Raw genomic sequence first — 23,758 nt, forward strand, 5'->3', positions numbered from 1 at the left:
CGATATACTTACGTGACATGGTAGTCTTACACAAAATTATTTCTTCTTCTGTAATGGAAAATAAAGTAATAACTCAGTCGACATCACCAACACAGCTGTGGCAATTGATCACCGGCCAAAAATTATTGGTGAGAGTCCACACTGACACGTGGCGCCTCACACTCAACAGTACAGCTCACTAGATTCGCTTTCCTTTATAAGATCATCTGAAACAGACTCGGGTGTTTCTCGAGTCATCTTTCGCTTCTCTCTCTCTGTGTTTCGGTCGGAAACAGACGTAGAAAGAAAGTTGGAGATCCCGATGGGGAAGGGCTACTTGAGAATGAAGACTGACTCGGTTTCCGGCGATTTGATCAATGCCGATTTCAAAGACCTTGCTGCCGCTGCTAAGAAGCTTGCAACTCATGCCGTCCACCTCGGAAGCTTAGGCTTTGGTACCACTTTTCTTGAATGGATCGCTTCTTTTGCTGCAATGTATGTCACTCTACACTGCTTCATTATATTTCTACGAATCCAGTTCGTGGGTTCTGTGTCGTGGTTCATGAATAATGTATGTTTCCGGGTAGTGATCATTTTTGATCTATTATGTGTCTCTTGTCTAGCTGAGATTGATTTCTATTCTAGTTTTCTTTGATTTTGTTTCACCTTCCTATTTTCAATTTGGGTATTGATTCCTGAACTTGCTATGTACTCTTATGATATTTTGATTTTCACTTCTGATCTGAGAACGTGTTTAACCTGTTCATTCTTGGTTTTTGCTGTAGTTATCTGTTGGTCTTGGATCGGACAAACTGGAAAACAAACATCCTCACAGGGCTGTTAATCCCGTACATATTCTTTAGCCTTCCGTCACTGATTTTCTCTATCTTCAGGTGATTTTCACCACCGAGTGTAGCTGCTCTATTGTATAGATATCCTATCATGATTCCTATGTATTGTCTTTCATGTCCATTCTTTTGAAAAGCTATAATTGTTTAATTATGCAGGGGAGAAATTGGAAGCTGGATTGCCTTCGTTGCGGTTATCTTGCGACTCTTTTTCCCTAAACGATTCCCAGGTAAAGTGTTTATACTATGGAGTTATGTTCTTTTATGGTTTGATCTACTGCAGAAGAAGCAGTTTGTGTTAAAATGGCTAGTTGATCCATATTGTTGCTTGCATCTATGAGTTATACCTGCACAAAATAAAACTAGCATGGTTCTAATAGGATTCTCTTTACTGTCTTTGGTAATAATTATGATGGAAACTTCAGAATGGGCTGAATTGCCGGCTGCGCTGATTCTTCTAATGGTTGTGGCTCCGAGTTTAATTGCAACCACTGTGAGGGATGACTGGATCGGCGTTGCAATATGTCTCGTCATTGCAGCTTACTTGCTGCAAGAACACATCCGGGCATCGGGTGGATTCAGAAAAGCTTTCACACAACCCCGTGGCGTATCAAACACTGTCGGCATAATTTGTCTGTTCATCTACCCTGTTTGGGCGTTGGTCCTTGACATCCTATAGTTCCCTGCACCCTGATATTCTTTTCGGGGTTGTAGATTTTGTGATGTTTTATATTTTTACCTTCAATTTGTTTGGACCCTAAATTAAAGTTGTTCTATTCTTTTCATATATGTATTACCCTCTGAGCAAAACCCGGTGCAAGACTACATCTTTTTTCATGGTGAAGAAGCACAATATGTGGCCCAAAGGATTCTTGAAGGACCTCGTTTCATTACCTATTGTCAGCGATAAGGTGACGCAGACGGATTGATAACTAGGTTTACCAGCAATAAATCTAAGCAAAAAGTTTCTGGAGTCCACCAGAGATAAAAGAGAATAATCTCAATTGTATTGATAAAAGATGATAAGATACCTCCTGCAGCCTTTAGGCGGCTTATTTATAAGAAAATAAACCCTAGGGCGACTAACATTGAAACCCTAAAGCCCATGGGTAAAAACGAAAACAATCCGAAAACAACTAGAAAAACCAAAACGTCAGAAAACCAGAGATAAAAAAAAATAATCTCAATTGTATTGATAAAAGATGATAAGATACCTCCTGCAGCCTTTAGGCGGCTTATTTATAAGAAAATAAACCCTAGGGCGACTAACATTGAAACCCTAAAGCCCATGGGTAAAAACGAAAACAATCCGAAAACAACTAGAAAAACCAAAACGTCAGAAAATAGAAAAATGCAATTTTGAGGCCCTAAACGACCCCGGAAGCCCGAAAAAGGTCACAGGTCGTGGCATAGCGACGAGTTTGATTTCTGGCGCGATTCCCTTTCCGGAAAGGTAAAGTGCGTCCCAATCGGACTCTGGAAGCCCATTTCACGTCTACTAGTCACTTTTCGTTTTCCACCTTTGGCACAATCCAATTGTTCTTCAAATTGGACTGCCATCTGTTCTGCATCAGTCTCCTCCACCTCCGAAGAACTCGACCCCGAGTTCTCTTCAGGATAAAGAGCCTCATCTTCACGGAACTCATGTAGATCAGCCACATTGAAAGTGTTAGAAATGCCCATTGAATCTGGAAGTGCAACAACATAAGCATTATCATTGATCTTCTTCACCACCTTAAAAGGGCCATATTTTCTGGGCTTCAACTTGTTATAGGTACCAACAGGAAATCGCTCCTTCCTCAGAAACACCATCACGTCATTACCTTCCTGGAACACTTTAACTCGCTGATGCTTGTCAGCTGCAGCTTTATACTTTGCATTAGTTTGTTCTAATTTGGCCTTAACTGATTCTCTCACAAACTGCACATCCTTGGCCATGCTTTCAGCAGCAACACTAACACCAGGAACTTTAGGAAGCTTTACCAAATCCACCACATGTCGAGGAATAGCAGTATAAACTAAGGAGAATGGGGACTTCCCTGTTGCACTATGCACCGCATTGTTATAAGCAAACTCCACCTGTGGCAAAGCATAATCCCATTGTTTGTGTAATACCCCGAAAATTCATATTATTTTCCGATGACATTTTGGAAATGATTTCGTGGCCATGGGCGAAAGTACGAAGCTTAGAAGAATTGTGAAATTAGTTCGATCGATTTTATTTCGAAAACGTATGTGATTTAGGGGGTCTAAAAAAAAGTGACTTTTTATACGTACCGAATTTGGGAAAATTTCCTTCATGAAAGTTGTAGAGCTCGTCCATACGATCGCGTGCATATGTGGAACGCAATAGTCGGAGTTCGTATGAATAAGTTATGAATATTTGAAAAATGGGAATTTTCTATAAATAGAGGAAATTTCTGATTTTTTTCATAAGGACGAAAAAAAATCCATATTGCTGAACAGTCCCTCCCCCGGTTCTCTCTCTGTCTCGCTCGAAACCCCCCCGCCTGCAGACCCGCCGACCCGACCCGGACTTTTCTCCTTCCTCCGGCGTCCTCCGGCCTCGGACCCGGACACCACCATGATCGCCGCTCCACGCCCAGACGACCTCCGGTGTCTCCTTGTCCCGCCGCGGCCCAGATAGCTGGATCGAAGGAGCCCAGACGAAGGAATCGGACCCGGCCGGAAAATGACTTTTCCGGCGATTCATGGGCCGATCGTTCCCATTTTGGTGATCTACTCCTCCCACTGATCATCCTCATATCCTCCTTACATCACGATTTGAAGTGTAGGGCAAAAGATCAAGCGTTGAAGATTGACGGCTCTGATTTGATCTAGAAACGTGATCGACGCACCAGATTAATCCAAACTTCAAAGCTTGATCTAAGACGATCTAGACCAAATCTCGCTTAGCTCCAGGTATGAAAGTTGATCACCCTTTTATTCTGAAGAAGTTTTTAGTTGGTCACTTTGCCATCGGAGGTGGTTGACCCGGCGTTGACCGCCGCTTGTGGCGGCGCGTGGCGGCGCGTCCGGCCTTATTTTTGTGTTCTGTTATCAGTTTATTCATCTATGCATCCATACGAGCGTTTTGATATATTACAAGGTTATTTTAGAAAAAGTTGATAAATAGTGGATTTACGTTTTTACGTTTATCTTCGGTTTTCGATCTGTGAAGATCAGACCATCGGTTTTACTTGAAATTTTAATATGTTGATCGTATGACTGTCCCGGTGACTTTGTGAGGTCACGGGCGAAGATCCGACCGTTGGATCTTCGTATAATTGTGATTTAGTGATTCGGAAGGCTATTCGTGAGAATCCGACCGTCGGATTTTCATGAAATTTTGTGGAGATGTTTATAAGGACGATTCAGGAAGATCCGACCGTTGGATCTTCGTGATATTCTTGGAGGATGATCCTAAGGGCGATCCGTGAGGATCCGACCGTTGGATCATCATATAATTTCGATCCGACCGTTAGATCACCTTTATTTTCGGATCCGACCGTTGGATCATCTTTATTTTCGAATCCGACCGTTGGATCGTCTTTATTTTAGAATCCGACCATTGGATTGTAGTATTTGTGTGGTTTATGAATGATTTGCTAAGTTAAGATCGTATCTGATTAGGTGATTGACGGTTTGAGTTGGTGGACGATTGTGAATCGTTGTTTGAGCTGTTAAGAAGACGCAGCTGGATTAAAGGTGAGTAAACCTCACGTGGTTCATATTACGAACCGAGCACTTTTAAATTAATTTATTTTGTCGTAATTGTGTGAAAAATATTTATGGAATAAATATTTGTTTTTAATCATATGGACTTGATCAACTACGGTCCATAGGTAAGTAAAATGTTTTAATTATACAAAATGAATTTCCTGATTTTCTTGTTTGATTTATAGTTGGTATTAGTGATTATCCCTGTGCGGATGATTACGTATATATATATTTACGTGGATATATATATGGGATGGTGTGACATTGAGGTGGGTGTGGAATTATGATAATTTGGTTGAGATATGATATTGTATTGGAAATTACCATGATTGTTTATGATGATGTTAACCGATAAATGTGTGTGATAATCATGTTGACCTTCTGAGTTGATTAGAGGGTAGAATTGTAGTGCTCTGAGGACTGGGAGTCTGAAGACCGCCGGTTAGATAATAACCGAGATGTAGTGCTCTGAGGACTGGGAGTCCGAAGACCGCCGGTTAGATAATAACCGAGATGTAGTGCTCTGAGGACAGGGGAAAAGTCCGAAGACCGCCGGTTAAATAATAACCGAGATGTAGTGCTCTGAGGACAGGGAAAAGTCCGAAGACCGCCGGTTAAATAATAACCGAGATATAGTTGGATCCAAACAGTTGGGATGGACCAAAGTAGTGATATTGTGGATTAGAGGATTGTGGAAATGTATTCGTTGTGGATTTTCCGTGTTTGGTTTGATGTTTCCTTACAGATGTTGAGATTGTTGGTTGTTTACTTGAGTTAAAAGAAATATGATTTAAAATCAACATTTCCTTCTTATTTACTCACGAGCTGTCAAAAGCTTACCGGGTTTGGTGTTGTTGCAATCCCGGTACACTATTCAAATTTTGTAGCGGGTAATCCTGCAGGTTAGGAGAATCAGGGCGTGATCGTGCGGGTTAGAGTAATTGTTATAGTTTTACAGTGATTGTAATAGTGAGGTGAGTTAAGCTCAATTGAGCCTTACAATTTGATTTGATGAGAGTGTGCTGTAATAATTAACTGGAGAAATTGGTTTATTGTATTATTGAGAGGTGTGAAGTGTGGTTGTTTTGAGAAAAAAATTTAGGATGTTTATTTGTAATAGTTATTATTCATGTTTCGGATTTGAATTGTTTATTCAAAATTCGGGGCGTGACAGTTTGGGCCTATCTCCACAAACACTCCGAACCATGTTGCCCAAAGTTCTGTTAGTAACCTCTGTCTGTCCATCAGTTTGAGGATGAGCTGTGCTGCTACGGTTCAAGGTTGTTCCAAACATTCTCCACAACGTAAGCCAAAAGTGACTAAGGAATTTCGTGTCTCTATCAGAGGTGATGGACTTGGGCACTCCATGCAAACGAACCACCTCCCTGAAAAATAGTTTGGCTATATTGGATGCGTCAGCAGTTTTCTTACAAGCTATAAAGTGCGCCATCTTAGAGAACCTGTCAACTACCACAAACACAGAATCCACACCTCTTTGTGTACGGGGTAATCCCAGCACAAAATCCATAGCAAGATCCTGCCAAATATCATTAGGAACAGGTAAAGGAAGATAAAGTCCTGTGTTTTGGGACTAGAAACCTGGCAGGTGTAGCACTTCCTCACGATAGTTCCTGCATCCTTTTTCAACTGTGGCCAGAAATACCTCTCCTCAAGGCTAGCAATAGTTTTGTCTCGGCCCAAGTGTCCACTCAATCCCCCTCCATGCAGATCTCTAATCAGTTTTTCTCGCAATGAAGAACTAGGGATACAAAGACGATTGCCTTTGAATAAATATCCTTCATTCACATAAAAATCTGCAACTGCATTATTGCTACTGCACTTGGTCCAGATCTCCTTAAAATCAGTATCTTCCTCATACAACTCCTTCAAGAGCTCAAACCCCACAATCTCCTGAGCTAAGGTGACCAGTAAGGAAGCCCTCCTACTCAAAGCATCTGCCACCCTATTAAGAGTACCAGATTTATGTTGAATCACAAAAGGAAATTTCTGCAGAAAACTCACCCACCTTGCATGCATCTTATTCACAGTTTTCTGACTATTAAGGTACTTCAAAGCTTGATGATCCGTGAACAGTACAAATTCTCTTTGAATCAGGTAGTGCTCCCATTGCCTCAATGCTCGGAACACTGCATAAAATTCTTGATCATAAGTACTCCACTTCTGGCGAGCTTCACTCAGCTTTTCACTAAAGAATGCTACTGGTTTCTTCTCTTGTGACAATACAGCTCCTACTCCCACACCACTAGCATCACATTCAACCTCAAAAACCTTATCAAAATTAGGAAGAGCGAGAACTGGTGCAGTACAAACCTTCTCTTTAATCAAGGCAAAACTCTTCTCTTGTTCTTCTCCCCACTGGAATTTACCTTTCTTCAAGCATTCAGTAATAGGAGCAGTAATGGTACTGAAGTTCTTCACAAACCTCCTGTAGAAGGTAGCTAAGCCATGAAAGCTCCGCACCTCCGAAGCTGTTTTTGGAGCTGGCCATTCTCTTATAGCTCGTACCTTCTCTTCATCAACCTGAATACCTTCTTCTCCAACCACAAATCCCAGAAATAATAGCTTGCTGGTGCAGAATGTACATTTTTTTAGGTTGATGTACAGTTTATTCTCTTGTAAAGCTCCCAAAACCTGCTTCAAGTGCACCAGATGTTCTTCTTTGGTCCTGCTATATATCAGTATATCATCAAAATACACTACTACAAAGGAACCTATAAAAGGGCGAAGAACCTGGTTCATAAGCCTCATAAAAGTGCTGGGTGCATTAGATAATCCGAATGGCATAACCATCCACTCGTACAAGCCATCCTTGCTCTTAAAAGCTGTCTTCCATTCATCTCCTGGCTTGATTCGAATCTGGTGATATCCACTTCGAAGGTCTATCTTGATAAACACTTTGGAACCCTCTAGCTCCTCAAGCATGTCTTCCAAACGAGGAATAGGGAACCTTTACTTCACAGTTATCTTATTAATGGCCCTGCTATCAACACACATCCGCCATTGATTGCCCTTCTTAGGAACAAGGAGGACTGGAACTGCACAAGGACTCATACTCTCTCGAATGAACCCTTTTTTCAACAAGTCTTCAATCTGCTCTCTCAAAATCTCATTCTCCTTGGGACTCATGCGGTAATGTGGCAGATTGGGCAAGCTAGCTCCAGGCACCAAATCAATCTGATGTTGAATGTCTCTCATAGGTGGCAGTTCGTTGGGCAACTCATCCGAGATCAGCTCCTCAAATTCCCCCAACATGTCCTGCACTTCCTTGGGGATCACCACTTCTTCCTTTTCTGCAGACAACAACCCCTTTATCACCACTGGACAGAAAACCTCAGATTCTTTAAAGGCTCTCTCCATCTCAAGTTCACTGCTAGACAAGGTCAGGAAACTCTCCCCTTTCTTCACACCAGATTTCTCAAATTGACAAACAGGAGCCATAGCAATTTTATGGTTATTCCACACAAACAACATCACATTGTCCCTGCCTTTATAAGTCACATCCACATCATATTGCCAAGGTCGTCCAAACAAAATATGACAAGCATCCATATCAATAATGTCACACAAAACCTCATCTTTATAATGCTTACCAATGGATACTGGTACCTTGCAGGACTCCACAACTCGAACTTGTGGACCCTTCTTGACCCACCCGAGGGAATAAGGTGTCTCATGAGGCTGCGTAGGTAACTGCAAATACTCCACCAGTTTCTTGGCTACAAAATTTTCGCAGCTTCCATTATCCACAATTAAATTGCACACTTTGTTATTAATGGAACAAAGTGACCTGAAAATATTGCGCCGCTGCCCCTCTTCTTTAGGACATAGTAGAACCCGCTGCAACACAATATTAACCTTCTCAGGAGATTCCTCCTCTGCAAACTCAGCCCCATCATAGTCGCCATCTCTTCCAACTTCTTCTTCTTCCTCATCATAATCGTCTATAAGGGCGGCTCTCCTCTCAGGGCATACATTAGATCTATGACCAGGTTTGTTGCATCGATAACAAACTTCTGTTGTAGGCCTAGCATAGGGATTATTAAACCTCTGGTTCGGGGCCCTGTTTTGAGCACCACTGGAACTGCCAGCCCCTTTAAAAGGAGGATTGGAAGCCCTAAAAACACCTTCTGTCTTCTGCAGTTCTGTCTTCTGCAGTGTGGGTTTACCTTTGTCAGTTGAGGCGTTTGCTAAATATGTGCTCCTTTGGTAGTTATATCTCTGGAAAGAAGAAGCTCGTGAAGGCTTCTCTAACAACTCTGCCTTCAATGCTAGGTTTGAAGCTTCTGCCATAGTATGAACAGTTTGCAACCCGATTTTCTCCTGAATGGAAGGCTTAAGCCCATTGACATATCGAGCCACCTTCTGCCCCTCAGTTTCTCCTAATTCGTTATGCTCTGAGTAGCGTAAGAACTCAGCGGTGTAATCAGCCACTGTCCTGGTTCCCTGGACACATTCAATATACAATCTATACAAAATCTGCTCATAATCGTCCGGTAAGAACCTCTCCATCATCAACTGCTTCATTCTTCGCCATGTTTTTACACCCTGCTTCCTCTGCTTCTTTCGAGTGTTCTGCACTTTATCCCACCAAACTGCAGCAGTACTCTTCAATCTCCATGCAACATGCTTAACCTGCTTGTGTTCAGGAACTTCCATAATCTCAAAGAACCTGTCCACCTGAAGCTGCCAGTCTAGATAATCTTCTACACCCAAGTTGCCCGAAAAGAAAGGAATTTCGGCCTTGACTTTGTAATCTTGATCAGCTTGTCCTTGAGGTTCATCTTGCACGATCTCTTCTTCAGACTCAGATTCTGAAGTATGCACAACAACATCTCTACGTGGAGCCCTAACTCGCTGGGCTCCTTCCCTGCCTCTATTCCGATCGTTGTTGTTGTTGTTGTGGTTGTTTCTCTCTCCCAACAACCACGAATTTCTCCAACCTGCTGCTCCATCCGATTGTTCATGGTGTTGATGGCAGCGGTAAACGCTGCCGTGAAAGCTTCGATATCTGATTTTGTAACTTCACCCATTGCTACCAAGGTAAATAGGAGAGACAGGGAAGACCTGCTCTGATACCACCTGACGCAGACGGATTGATAACTAGGTTTACCAGCAATAAACCTAAGCAAAAAGTTTCTGGAGTCCACCAGAGATAAAAGAGAATAATCTCAATTGTATTGATAAAAGATGATAAGATACCTCCTGCAGCTTTTAGGTGGCTTATTTATAAGAAAATAAACCCTAGGGCGACTAACATTGAAACCCTAAAGCCCATGGGTAAAAACGAAAACAATCCGAAAACAACTAGAAAAACCAAAACGTCAGAAAATAGAAAAATGCAATTTTGAGGCCCTAAACGACCCCGAAAGCCCGAAAAAGGTCACAGGTCGTGGCATAGCGACGAGTTTGATTTCTGGCGCGATTCCCTTTCCGGAAAGGTAAAGTGCGTCCCAATCGGACTCTGGAAGCCCATTTCACGTCTACTAGTCACTTTTCGTTTTCCACCTTTAGCACGATCTAATTGTTCTTCAAATTGGACTGCCATCTGTTCTGCATCATAAGGCAGTGGCCTTTGAAATCTTTTTTTTTTTTTTTTAGGAAATGGGGATCAATTAAGTTGTCCCAAACTAGCCAAAAAGGCTGAAAATAGAACCAACTAGTAAGTCCGATGGACAAGCCTAAACAGACAATAACGAAAAGGAAACTTAATTTTCAACTGGGTTCAGAAAGCCAGTATAAGGAAATTGACTCTTGTAAAAAAAACTAATACATAGGCCCAAAGAACAAGTCTAATCCATAACTGAAAACCTAGCTACTGCAGACCACCTCACGCCGCCGACCATGTAGAATCGCTGATGTGTCGCCAGAAGCAGTACACCAAGTAGTTCCATGTTGAATAACCGATGCCAATCAAAACCCATGACACAAATCATATGAAAACCAACAACCCAGGGAAGAAGATCCCTCAAAACAACCTTATCCTGTCCACCATCAAGACCCAAACCAAGAAAGAGTCGTGGCTGCTGAAAGAGGATCGAGAACCAGAGCCGAGAACCAGAACCATGGAGAATGGGGGGTGACGAACCCATGAGTGAGCACCCATACTCCCTTAGGTAAGTGCCTTGCACTTTATCATTGCAGCCACAGTAGCTCTCATGGAGGTTGAAAGTGAAATGAGAAGACTTGTTTTGGGGTTGGGTAACCAAAGATCTGGAAAGATGTGGGATTGATTGACATTGAGAAAGACAAAAAGAGGTGAGGAACAATGTCCTCCCGATCTGGACAGTGCCAGGAATGAACTGGACATAGCCAGAAAATACCACAAAGGGAGCAAAAGAACACCATAAAGGTGAGACGAGAGCAGCAGATTCTTGAGGACGCTGAAAAGGATCAAGGAGAAGCTTAAGCCTTCAATCTAGATCCAGAGGGATTAAGATTGGGCACAAGGGAAGGGGGAGGGGTTTTTTTTTCCAGATCTACTCTCTCTCTACAGTTTAGAGAGAGAGGGTCTCGGTTTGTTTGATAATCTTTAGCAATGGGATATATAAACTATGGATTTGGTTTCAGAATTCATGGACTTCAAGAGTAACTCTGCAGTATTGCAGATAGGCTTACACACTTTCCAATGATGATGTCGATTGAAATACTTGAGAGAAACTAGTAAGTATCAGGATTCTTTCCAAAAGATAATCGTATATAGCAATAAGTTCCTTTGTGCACATATGGAAATCAATAGCTTGAAAAATCTGATAAAAGGTTCTGTCAGTTTGCAACCAAAACACATAGCTATGAAAGAGCCTCATGTTCAACAGAACAGAGGACTTGTATAACTACTAATGCAACAATTGCAGGCTACATGAACCACCAACAATAACATGCCTATAAATGCATTAAAGCTCCATATTGTATGAAATATGCTTCAAATGCTGTGGTCCTCAACAAACACAGATTTCTTAACCAAGACTCTAAACTGGATGTGTTTCTTACCATCTATGGAGATGCCTCTTGCTGTTTTAATAAATCCAATAACCCAAAACTGATAATTGGCTATTTCACATCCATATAAAATACATAAATAGTCAACATGTCATTCAAATGAAGAATCCAATGACAGTTGGAGTCATGAGATCCCTCTGTATGTCAAAGGGGTTAGCTTCCAAATGAACTGCTTTTAACAACTCAAACCCTCGAAGCTGCAATGTAAATGTGTTTTAAGTCGGATGACTAATCAATCAACATAGCATAAATTTAGCAACAGCGATGGACCACACACTTGCTGTTTCTAAGATGTGCTATTGAGCTGCTCATTGAGCTCATCCAAAATGTATTTTCCTGCCTTCAGGTTTTGACACAATGATTTGTAGTCATCAGTCAAATGATGCTCAGCTGCCCAGTCCTGCAAGGCCTTTCTGTCAGGAACAACCAAGCAACAAGAAATGACTTGAAGGTGTTTCCATAAACCCATATCTGCCAACCAGATGAAAGTTATGATGTTAAGATATCTGTCGATAACTTCAGATAACAAGAAAGAAGGGTACATGAAACTAGAATAAATTTCAAATGTAGCACAAAGACAAACAAAAACTCATTTATTCATGAAATAAAGGTAAGTACTCTTGTTATCATACAAGTACAATATAGAAGTTGGTGACATACCGATGTGATAAGGGGGCATTGCAAGTATTTGCTTTCAATTCTTTCCACAGCAACATATTCACCTTGAGACAGTTTAAATATGTTCTTTTTCCTGTCTATAACTTTCATTGCTCCATTAGGCTGCCATTCTCCAATATCGCCTCCGGATAGATAGCCCATACAATGTGCTGTAGTTTGACAGCAAAATTAGTTCATGTCTACGGGTTGGTGATGGACTAAAAATTATTGCCATGTGTAAATCAACAAGCACCTCAGTGTCCTTCATAAGTTACTTAACCTTTACATCGATCAGCTCAATCACACCAAAATATTGTCCTTCAATCCTCAACAAATTCAGTTTGTCCTAGCCCAACCTCTGATTTAACTTTGGTTTCCATTGACTTATAGAGAAAGGTCTTCCCTTAACTCCATAAATAGCTACAGATCTAAGATGTCATAATACTTCAGAACTCTCTAATCACCATCATCACTCAGTTTCCTCTCCTTGTGAACCTTGATTGAAATTAAGTAGTCTGAGATTTTATCATAGTTCAGGACTAATAATACATTTTTACAGTACTAGTAAAAAGGTCCATTAAGGACCTAGTTATGAGACCAATACCATCTACATCTATGCTATGGCCAATAATATATGCATATGTTCTATTTTAACCCATAGCAATGAAGCAATACCCTCTACTCATAGTTTCCAACACCTGCTTATCTGATGGGAAAGTTTTTGGTTTTCTGAAGGTAAATTTGGACAAGGCTGGTTGCCTCAGAGACACACTTGACCACAAGGACAGATCAATATATCCAAAGCAACCAATCCATTTTGTGTAGATTGTGATGGATAATCTGAGATGCAGGCAAGTAAATTGGTAAACAAATTTGACAATTGGGGCACAAACAGTCTTAGTTTTATATGTTTCTTGTAGTATCAGTTCTTAAAAAAAGAAAGCAATACATTGTTTGAATGTAAAACCAGTTCGTTCGAAAAATCGAATGATGAAGGACAGAATTACTGACCTTTTTAAAGCCAAGCTTGTGCTTCGTCTTTTGGAAGACACTACTTCAGATATCCCAACTTCTTGTTATTTAAACCTTTCAGTAGTCATAAGACTACTGCCAATGAAAATGCAAATGCAAAGTTTCAACTGATGAGCTGGCTATGGTTCCACCGGAGGAAACTATACTCAATACCTGCAGGAACAAATTTAGGCATCAATTATACAATAACAATAGACAAGGGCAAATATTTCTCAGTTAATTATAATGTAGTGGTAAACAAGAAACTGATCAAATGAAAGAAGAAAATAATTGCAATTACATAAAACTAATTGGAAACTGCATGTGAAATAACTTGATTTCACTTTTCTCAAATCATGCCTTCGATCAAGTAGATATCATTCTAAATCAGACGCTGAAAATATATGTTTGTTGATTGATCGACACAATCATAATCTGAACTTTTTACTTTTGAATGAGAAAATAATATCAGATAACAATGCTATAAACTCAGAAAATACAAATACCTTAAAAGAATTCAGTGAATTATGACTAGTACACTAGCTCAAACTTCAAAAACAAATTTAGTATCACCTTCCATAATGCAATTTTTCATTTATTAGTTTCATGGAACCAGGCTTGGAAAACTAGTTCAACTACTATATCCGCACAAATGGAGAATGCCAAAGAGAGTTGATATTATTTATTACAAACTAACTCTCAAACTCCAAAGATATCAAAAAAGAGGGAGAATCTGGACTGTAACCTTATTCGTCACATTGATCCATACACAATGCTTTACCAATATTGCTGCACTAGTACTAATTACAGCTTTTCATTCTCCAGTTGTGCGTCAGTATATATTACTTTGCAGTCAGTCCACTGTTCGGGATGATAACTTTCCATTAGTCCTGCAATAGCATAATTGTTGAGATGTCAGTCCTCTATTTTGCTACAAATGTCCATTATTATCTCTGAAACTACTGAGGCAAAAATGAGGAAATCTTTTACAAAAGGAAACGATCATATTGAGGCAAATACAGCTGTATAACCAAGTATTGGTAATACTTCAATGAAGTTACTTTGGAAAAAAATGTAAACTATAAAATAATCTGCTTTCACAGGATGACTTTACTCAAAATTGTATTAGACTATTAGTACCCTTATATAAATTAGTTGGTAAAAAATCTGTAATTTGATGGCCAACCACAAAGATTTCAGCATGGTTTGATCTAATTCTAATATAGGGTCCAACATCTGCCAAAATGAAAGTATAAATTTCCCCTAGTTGAGGGACAGTACAACCCCCAACTTTGATCATCCTGACATAGTTAACACTGCTAACACCACCAAATAGAAAGCAACCAATTGGTTCAACAAGCTCATTGCAAAGTGAAATTCTTTTTATCCCTAGACAAAACCGTCTTGGAGAATGACGTCCTCACATGTTGTCTTGGCAAAAACAACAAATCTTGGAAATGTTACAATAAACTATAACTGCTTGCTAAATTGGGTTGCATCCACATGATTAAAATTTTTCTTGGCAAAACTAGCATTTTAATCAGGCAGATGAAACAGATTAAGGATCGATAATTTCATTTGAGAATGACGAAATAATTTCATATTGATAATGCTACAAAATTCGAAACGAAAATAGTCTTGTATTGGCCTTTTCAGCAACAAAACTACTAAATCTCCATGACCAAAATGTTCTCTGCTAGTTTATTTGCCTCTGACATAAAATGAGGTACATTTATGCTTTAAAATTGTCCAATAGACCAAACATAGGTAGAGGACCTGGTGAAATCCAACACCAGATTGCACTCCAAATAACTCATGCCAAGTTACAGGAGCTATTCTGCCTCTATATAAATTTTTTTTATTTTTTTTTTCAAGAGGCAGAAGAAGCACTAATTCAGAAACAAGAAGATAGAATATGTTAAAAAGCTAGAATATTGAAATATCAAACTGTGTTAAGTAGTTGTTTCTGTTAGGAAAAGTATACGGTCTGTTGACAATACCTCTGACTTTAATGTTGCATTAGTAACAATTACACCTTTTGGTTCTCCAGTTGTTCCACATGTATAAATTATTGTGCAACAGCAGTCCTATGTTTTGGAGGTACTTCACAATCTGAATTTCTCTGAAGATGAAAGATGATAAAATTTTTATATTGCTCTAGTTAATGGGCAATCCTTTACTGAAAACAAGAACTTATGTGAGATGAACAGTGTTAAGACTTAAGAAATTACCAACTGAAAGAATTCCTCCCACGAAAAGCAAGATACGCCTAGTTCTTCTGCCTTTGAGTGCTAGAAACATTTGTGAAGCTGACAATTGCTGAAAAACACGGATGTATACCTTAAATACAATCCCAACAACTTGGACCTCGAATTTCAAGTATCTAAGGAAATAGTATATGACCTACTTTTTACATGCGCAGAACAGTTTGAAAAGCATGATAAAATCTGCAGAAATAATTACCACCTAAGGATCTTAGGAAACATGAAAAGGTGAGGGGAATAATTTTATATAAACGGAGTGCCATAATAGGAAGAAACCAAGATAACAATCAAAGGGTCAAAATATACAAGGCAAGTTGGTCTTTGTATTTATATCATGTTTACTACAACAAAATTGGATTATGAAGGTTCTAGTACCGAAATATAAGACAGCAGTGGCTTCAAACATATATCTAGTTATGATAATGACATTATAGTTTGGAAAATAACTCACAGCAGGGAGTTTGTTCTCTTGAACAAAAGCTATTGAAACTTCAGCATGGTTGATGATGAAGTCAACTGCATTAGCACCTGCAGCATAAGCAAGAAAAGTTGGTCAAATAAATTTCAAGGCAAACTGAAAATGCACAGTCCAATATTCTCCCTGGACCCACCACAAGTTAACTCCTACAGAATTGAAACACTGTTTGACAAGTTTGGTGGTTCACTACTGAACTTTCATTGTGGCTGGCTTTCAAACACATGGTACTGTTCAGTAGTTTCCAGTTGTTGCCGAGAGTTCGATAGGCAACTATCAAGCATTGATTAGCCAGTCACTAAGTTCAATTTACAAAAGAAGGTGAATTGGTATATTTTGGAAAGGTAAAAGTCAAGACCATTTAGAATTCCCTTCATTTACTCAGAAGAAAGCACCACCACTGAAGTTCACTAACCGTAACTCGAAAGTAATACATGCATGATGCATTGAGAATTATTGAAAAGGAAAAGGAAGTGTACCGAGGGTGACATAAACTGGGAATATATGTAATGGCATGGCTGTTACATGCCTGTAAACATCAAACATTAAGCATAAGACTAAAAGGTCACATTTTTTCTAGTAAGATTCAGCCCCAATATATTCAGTTTGATTTATTCAATACTTCAACCAGTCACAAAATCGGCTCTCAACAATACCTCTTCTCCAATCAAGTGTCTTGCATAATATGCTCAAATATGAAACAAAGAAAAGAAATACAGTATTATTATTACCTCCACTGGGGGCAATTTGATTGGGGACTTCACTTACAGGATTGAGACCGCAGTTTCTGATTGTTGAACCCGCCAGTCATTGAGCTCTGAGATTCAATGGGTTGTTGCTATTGCTCAAATGAAAATGGTGGTACCTTCTTCCCAACCACTTTCACATTGACCGACAGAGCTTCTTCATTCAAGTGTCTTGCATGATATGCATATATCTGAAATACAGTATTATGTCCATTGCAATAAGCCACTGGCAGAAATTTGATTTATATATACCACAACGATGTCCCTGCAAACGTTAAAACATATCAAAATCCAATCGTTTGCCATATGCACATCCACTAATAATGAATGAGGGAATAGAACGTTGTACAAAATGGATATATAGCCCATAAAATGTGCTTTATTTTGGCAGAAAATTAGTTCATGTCTATGGTTGGTGGTGGAGTGAAAAATTATTGCCTTATGTAAACCAACAAGCACCTCGATGTTCTACATAATTTACATAATCTGTAGAAGAACTCAATCACATGAAAATATTGTCCTTCATTCCTCGACAAATTTAGATCATTATTTCATTAACTCATTAAGTAGCTAGAGATCTAAGTTTCTTCAGAACTCTCTAATCACCATCATCACTCGGTTTCCTCTCTTTGAATCTTGATTGAAATTAAATAGTCTTAGATGTGATCATAGTTCAGGACTAGTAACACATTATTACAATACAAGTAAAGGTCCAATAAGGACCTATTATGACCAATAGCATTTGCATCTTTGATATGGTCATATACAGAGTACAAGTGAATATTAGATGCATTTGTCCTATTGTAACCCATACATAGCATAACAGCAATTCCCTCTACTCATACTTTCCAATACCTGCTTTTCTAAAGGGAAAATTTATTGTTTCTGAGGTGAAGTTGGAAGAGGCTGGTTGCTTTGAAAATACACTTGACCACAAAGACAAATAATATGCAAAGCAACAAATCCATTTTGTGTATGTTGTGATTGATATTTTGAGAGATGCAGGCAAGCAAATTTGTAAACAAAAACGACAATTGGGACACCAGATTCTCAGTTTTCTATATTTCTTTTAGTGTATGTTCTTTAAAAAAGAAAGCAGCACATTATTTGAATGTAAACCAGCTACTTCAAATAATGGAATGATGAAGGATAGAATTACTGACCTTTGTAAAGTCGAGCTTGTGTAGGCAAGGTGGTGCTTCACCTTTTGGAAGACCTTTCTTCTGATATCCCATCTGCTTGTTATTTAAACCTTTGTAGCTTAGAATAAGACTGCCAATGAATATGAAAATGCAAAATATCAACTGATGAGCTGGTAAAGTTGTATGCATATTGGAACAGTGTATGTTTCCAGAAGAGGGAACTATATTTTCCTGCAGGAACAATATAAGGCATACATAAATTTTACAATTACAAAAACAAAGGATAGATATTTCCCAAGTTCAATATAATGTAGTGGTGAGCGGTAACTGAACAAGAAACTGATAAAATAAAAGAAAAAAATAATTGCAATTACACTGCATTCATTGGACAATGCATGTGAATAAACTTATTTCCATACCTTAAGTCATGCCTTCAAGTAAATATCATTCTAATCAGACGCCGTAAATATATGTTTGGCATGGTGACCGATCGAAACAATCATGATTTGAACTTCTTGAATGGGAAAATAAATTCAGAAAACTATGCTATAAACTCAGAAAATGGAAAGACCTTGAAAGTGCCTTTCGGAAGAGAAAAACATCTACAAGTTCATCAGTGAGTTTAGTGAAGTAGATTTAGTGCACTAGATCAAGCTTCTAAACTACAAATTTAATATTCCTTTCACTGATGCAATTTTGCACTTATTAGTTACATGGAATTGGGCATGGACTGCATGGTAAACTAGTTCAACTCTATCCACACTTATGGAGAATGCCAACAAAGAGTTGATATTACAAACCAATTTTGAAACTCCAAAGATATCAAAGAAAGGGAGAATTTGAAAATGTAAACCTGTATTCGTAACACTGGTCCATAGACAATGCTATGCTGCATCAGTAATAATTACAGCTTTTCGTTCTCCAGTTGTGCATCAGTATATAATTCTTTGCTGTCAGTCCTCTGTTTGGGACGATAATTGTCCCAGGGGTCCTGCAATAGCAATTTTTGTTCTCCGTTCAAATTTTCACAAAAGGAAACGATACCTTTCCAATTTCATCATCGGAAAGTTCACTGGTGAGGTTCTCTGCACGGATTAGCTTCATAGTAACGTCTTCATTGGGTGGCATTACAAGGTGGACACCACAGCTTTTTATGGAGGACTTAGAGACCTTATATTGATAAATAATGACTCGACACGTAAAAGGGGGCAATGGACGCATATAACCAAATCGCCACATTTCAAGGAAGGGAACATAGTGCAGCCACACATGATCCGACTCTCCTGAATCAACCCACTGTGTGCCGAGAGTTGAAACACTTACTTCATTGATGTGAATATAGACTGTAAAACCAGTCCAAGGATCTTGCAGGTTTTGATCAACAGCAACACAGAGAGCCAATCCTGCGTTGTCCCATTTGAAATTTGCAAGTGTTTCGATATAAAATTCAAACCGTCGATGCCCCATGAAATCCATTTGACAGCTGAACCACTTTGGAACCTCGCTTCTTGGAACTGGAAATTTAATTGTGAATTTGGATTGCTGAGAAGATAGGAGTCGAGAGAAGAGATCAGCGTGCACTTCATCATCATCATCCTTGTTTGCCATCTCAACCAAATTTTGACAGAGTCTCCAGCAATTAGTCAAGTCCATCTCCTCAATCATTATTTGTGATTCTTTACGCTCCAAAATGTTTGACAACTTCGAAATTCTTTCCAATGATACGCAATCCCTCACATCCAACCATCTAATACTCGGTGGAAGCTCTGGAATTTCTACGAGCCTCATGCAGCCGATCAAATTGAGACCCCTCAAGTTGACAAATTTGTTGATGATGCATTCGGGAAGGATAACAATGGGGCTTTCTGATAAATCAAGTTCATATAAAGTGGATGCACAATCAAGGGACGCGAGGAAATCAATATTAGACAAATTGCATCCACTCGCCCAGAAGGAAAATAGACAAGGAAGCGCCGAATTGAATTCAGTGTCTGGCTCTGGCTCCAATGAACTGCCTGGAAGCCACCTATTTCTTTTCGATAAAGAAATAGGTGGAACCTTTGAGTAAGTTGGAAGCACTTCAGACTCCACCTTATTTGGGAATCTTACGAGTTTTGGGCACTTCCACAAATAAACCCTCCATAACTTCTGCAATTCATAAATGCTGCAGGGTAGATCTGTGAGGTTTCCACAATCTTGTATCTCCAACTGTTCAAGGTTAATTAGATATCCAATGGATGAAGGCAATGCTTTGATGCCAGTGTTGTATAGCATCAAGCGTGTCATGTATTTCATCTCTCCCTCAATTTCAGGGAAACTCTCCAGCCTTGTGCAGTCGTCGAGATGAATGGATCGGAGGGATCTCCAGTTGACTTTTCCAGGTAGCCTCTCAAGGTTAGAGCATCTGTAAAGATTCAGGTCAACAAGCTTTTTGAGGGATCCAACCGAAGGGTGAACCTTCTTTAAACTTTCACACCTGCTTAGATCCAGGAACTCTAAGTTTGGGCTTCCAGACAGGTCTGGGCTTTGTGCTAGGAATTTACATCCACTCAAATTTAAGGATTTCAGATTTTGCATTCTCTGTCATACCAAAGAAGAAGCAAAAATCAAATGAAAAATTGGTAAGGTGTAAAGACTTTAATAAAGTAAATTCTTGAAAATTTATAAATACCTTGAATACTTCTCCAAAACGTGGAATGCAGCTCCAAGGGATAATAAGTTGAACCAAATTCTTCAAATTAAAATAGGAGGGCAAAGATGTTACCGGACAGTCACGCCAATCAAGTACCCGCAACTGATTCGGATAATAATCAACCTTTCCACATAACCGTCCATTGACGTTTATAAAAATTTTAAGATTTGTCATCTTTTTGAAGCATTTAGGACTCAAGCGTATCTCATCAGTTGTAGGCATCTTTATCATTATACCTTCAATTTTACTTGTTCCCTAATGAAAAAGGCAACCGTATTAGCAAAATGAGTACTTTATATAATAAAGTGTTTTGAAATTTCATTTTTCTATTCAAAAATTCAAAAAGAAAATTATATTATACATATTATCCATAAATTAGTTGCCAAAATGGATAGAAGTATAGAACTGCACACTTACTGTGTTCTCTGTTAGAACTTGGAGAACATCATTGTGATACCACAATCTGCTGCGCCGACCAGGCTCTTTAGGCGACTCTTCATGAACTATTTTTTTCCCCATGTCTTCTAGCAAATCATGCATGAAAATATAAGCATCTTCAATATTTAGGAGGGCCTTTTTTTCAAGAACTTCAATACTAGACGTAGGGTGTCTGTAACCACAACCTTCTAATAAACCTATCACATCGTTCTTATATCTATATTTGAAGAAGCATGCAATGTGAAGGAATATTTCTCTCTCTGGTTCTTCCAGTGAATCGTAACTGATTTTGAGAATCTTTTGAATGCCTTGAAGAGGAATTCTTCTATGACCATCTAATAAAGCTTGCCACTGATGTATAGGTTTACTGCACAGATGTGAACCTAAAACTTTCAGCGCTAATGGAAGGCCTTGAGCATATTTAACAATAGTATTAACTGCGAGTTTTTCTCCGTTATCCATATTTCTATCAGTCATCAAGGCATTTGCACAGAAGAGCTCACGAGCTTCATCACAATCTAGTCTCCGGACGTTGTATATTTGATTCACTTGATGAGCAATCAGCAAATGCTTATCTCTTGTTGTTATGATAACTCTACTGCCGCTGTGAAACCAATCTGGTCCCCCAGCTAATTTCTCTAACTGGTCCAATTGATCCACATCATCAAGAACTAAAAGAATCCTCTTATATCTCAACCTTTCGCTCAACAAAGTAATTCCTTGATCAGCATTCATTACTTTCAATTCTGTGCCCCCTAAAATCTTAAAAAGAATATTGTTTTGTAGGTTGACTAGACCCTCATGCGGCACTGAACATTCTCTAACATTTGCCAAAAAGCAACTATCTTCAAACTCATTAGCAATTGAATTGTAAACAGCTTTAGCAATTGTTGTCTTCCCTATTCCTCCGGTTCCCCATATCCCAACCATGCGTATATCACTTCTTCCAACATCTAAGAGTTCAAGCATATATTGTACACGAGATTCTATCCCGACTGGAAACTTTGCCACATTCAAAGGGGTTTGTTTTATTACTTGTGCAGAAATATCTTCAATGATTTCATCAATAAATTTAGATTCATACCTGCCGAGTTAAAATTAAATGAAACATTTAATAAAAATAAAATCCCTTACCTATGGTTTTCAAAATAAAAAGCAAAGATTTAATACTCACTCAAGCTTAAAAAAGCAAAGATGGAACAAGCATATATTTAATGAAAAGAATGCATATTTTATGACAAACGATTATATAGGAAAACTAGAATGTACCCGCCCGGGAAATGCCACCCAGATAAATTTGCTGCTTTTGAAAGAGCTGCTCTCCATCTTAACACCTTGTTCTCGTCATCTTTGTATCGGCGCTCATGCTCTGCAAGGGCCTTACTAAATGTGCCTCTTTGGTGTCTCACGTCCGATGGATCCACTTTGTAAAAGATTGGCCGAACCATTTGGTTCTTTGATCTTCTACATTCAAGGATATGAACCAGTTCATCCAAACACCACTTTGAGGATGCATAGTTTTCAGAGAACACAATGAGAGAGAGCTTTGATCCTTCAATGGCTTGGAGAAGTGCTTGTGATATTGTCTCTCCTCGTGTAAGATGATCATCTATGAAAGTGTTGATCCCCCTTCGAACCAAATTTCTGTGCAAATGATCTGTAAAATTGTAGCGTGTATCCTCGCCTCTAAAACTCAGAAACACATCATGTCTCCAGGAACCGGTGGAAGAAGCAGAGGAGAGAGAAGAAGAAGCTCTCAATTGGATGGCCATTGAATCTAGCTTTTTGTTTGATTTCACGCTCACCTCGCTGATGGAATGAAGAAGGAGCGGAAGAGGAAGAAGAACTGAAAAGGAGCACAGCTCAAATATAGGTACACTGCTTGATCACAGTTTCCTGGGAGCTTCGATCAACGTCAGTGTGAAGTCAAAGGCGTGTAAGATGAAACGAAACTACCAAGAAAAGGAGAAGAAGAGAAGGTAAAGTGGAAAAAGCAGAAACAGATTGTATGTGTATGAAGTATGAACGGGTGGAAAAAGCAGGAACGGTTGTTGTTTGACTGCTGGTGAAATGAAGAAGGGGCAGAAGAGGACGAGGCTCTCGGTAGGTGCACTGATCACAGTTTTTCCTGTAAGATGAAGCGAAACTACCAAGAAAAGAAGAAAAGGCAATGGAAGACTCTTCCAGGAAGAGAACTGGATCAGTCAAGTCACCGCCGAATGAGTGGGAGATATTTTGCCAATGCAATTATTGGTTTGGTTGAGAGGTAGATGCAATTGCCTGATTGCCAACGACTATCTCTTGATTTAGTGGTAAAATTGTAAAAGAATAAAGAAAGAAGTTTGTTTAGAAGCAAAGCTTAATGGAACTGGCAACCAAGTGAGATTGATTATTGAGAGTTTGGTAAAATGAGAGACGACACATTTGTATATCGACCGGTGGAAGAAACTGCAATTCTTTTTTTTTTTTGACTTCATGCATTATTTCTTGGACTGAATGGCAAAACTGGAAAAGCACACTATATTCATCATCAGAACATAATTTTAGTTCAAAGAATTTCTTCTTTTTATGGGTTGCAGAAGTAGGACTCATTGCTTTCTTCTTTTTCGAAAAACATGACACTAAGTACTTTTATTATTATTGATTCTAAAATTAAAAAACAAATTTTATTGTTGATTTTTTTTCTTTTCTGAGAGTAAAACTTTATTGTTGATTACTTAACCCATACTTTTATACAATTAAGTTCACTGCTACCTGCTAGTTAAAGCG

General features: G+C 39.0%; 2 protein-coding genes and 1 long non-coding RNA gene across 3 annotated transcripts; 2 read left to right on the forward strand and 1 right to left on the reverse strand.

Annotated features, from left to right (window-relative positions):
• The first annotated feature begins 208 nt into the window (after window positions 1-208).
• Window positions 209-1,644, forward strand: LOC112171897 (cold-regulated 413 plasma membrane protein 1). The gene is made up of 4 exons (XM_024309028.2): window positions 209-474; window positions 765-872; window positions 987-1,057; window positions 1,253-1,644. The coding sequence occupies exons 1-4, from the start codon at window positions 302-304 to the stop codon at window positions 1,504-1,506; spliced, it is 606 nt and encodes a 201-aa protein (XP_024164796.1). The 5' UTR covers window positions 209-301; the 3' UTR covers window positions 1,507-1,644.
• Window positions 1,645-4,339: 2,695 nt separating this feature from the next.
• LOC112171935 lies at window positions 4,340-5,664 on the forward strand. The gene is made up of 2 exons (XR_002925185.2): window positions 4,340-4,535; window positions 5,435-5,664. It is a non-coding gene; the product is annotated as an uncharacterized LOC112171935 (long non-coding RNA).
• A 5,930-nt stretch (window positions 5,665-11,594) lies between these two features.
• Window positions 11,595-23,370, reverse strand: LOC112171890 (disease resistance protein RPV1). Its single transcript, XM_040508223.1, has 13 exons — window positions 22,259-23,370; window positions 20,969-22,073; window positions 20,531-20,806; window positions 18,713-20,439; window positions 17,881-18,090; window positions 16,451-16,982; window positions 15,948-16,024; window positions 15,464-15,551; window positions 15,233-15,354; window positions 13,978-14,122; window positions 13,233-13,406; window positions 12,225-12,391; window positions 11,595-12,035 (listed from the first exon to the last, which is right to left on the reverse strand). The coding sequence occupies exons 1-4, from the start codon at window positions 22,759-22,761 to the stop codon at window positions 18,877-18,879; spliced, it is 3,447 nt and encodes a 1,148-aa protein (XP_040364157.1). The 5' UTR covers window positions 22,762-23,370; the 3' UTR covers window positions 11,595-12,035; window positions 12,225-12,391; window positions 13,233-13,406; window positions 13,978-14,122; window positions 15,233-15,354; window positions 15,464-15,551; window positions 15,948-16,024; window positions 16,451-16,982; window positions 17,881-18,090; window positions 18,713-18,876.
• Between the last annotated feature and the right edge of the window lie 388 nt (window positions 23,371-23,758).

The sequence above is a fragment of the Rosa chinensis genome, chromosome 6 (genome assembly GCF_002994745.2).
Source record: "Rosa chinensis cultivar Old Blush chromosome 6, RchiOBHm-V2, whole genome shotgun sequence".
In the NCBI taxonomy this organism is placed as follows: Eukaryota; Viridiplantae; Streptophyta; class Magnoliopsida; order Rosales; family Rosaceae; genus Rosa; species Rosa chinensis.

Coding starts and splice junctions, on each gene's coding strand:
- LOC112171897 (XM_024309028.2), top strand. CDS start 302: ATGGGGAAGGGCTACTTGAGAATGAAGACTGACTCGGTTTCCGGCGAT. Junction 873..986: donor CTGATTTTCTCTATCTTCAG/GTGATTTTCACC, acceptor TTAATTATGCAG/GGGAGAAATTGGAAGCTGGA. Junction 1,058..1,252: donor TTTCCCTAAACGATTCCCAG/GTAAAGTGTTTA, acceptor TGGAAACTTCAG/AATGGGCTGAATTGCCGGCT.
- LOC112171890 (XM_040508223.1), bottom strand. CDS start 22,761: ATGGCCATCCAATTGAGAGCTTCTTCTTCTCTCTCCTCTGCTTCTTCC. Junction 22,074..22,258: donor GGGTGGCATTTCCCGGGCGG/GTACATTCTAGT, acceptor TTAACTCGGCAG/GTATGAATCTAAATTTATTG. Junction 20,440..20,530: donor GTTTTGGAGAAGTATTCAAG/GTATTTATAAAT, acceptor TTGGTATGACAG/AGAATGCAAAATCTGAAATC.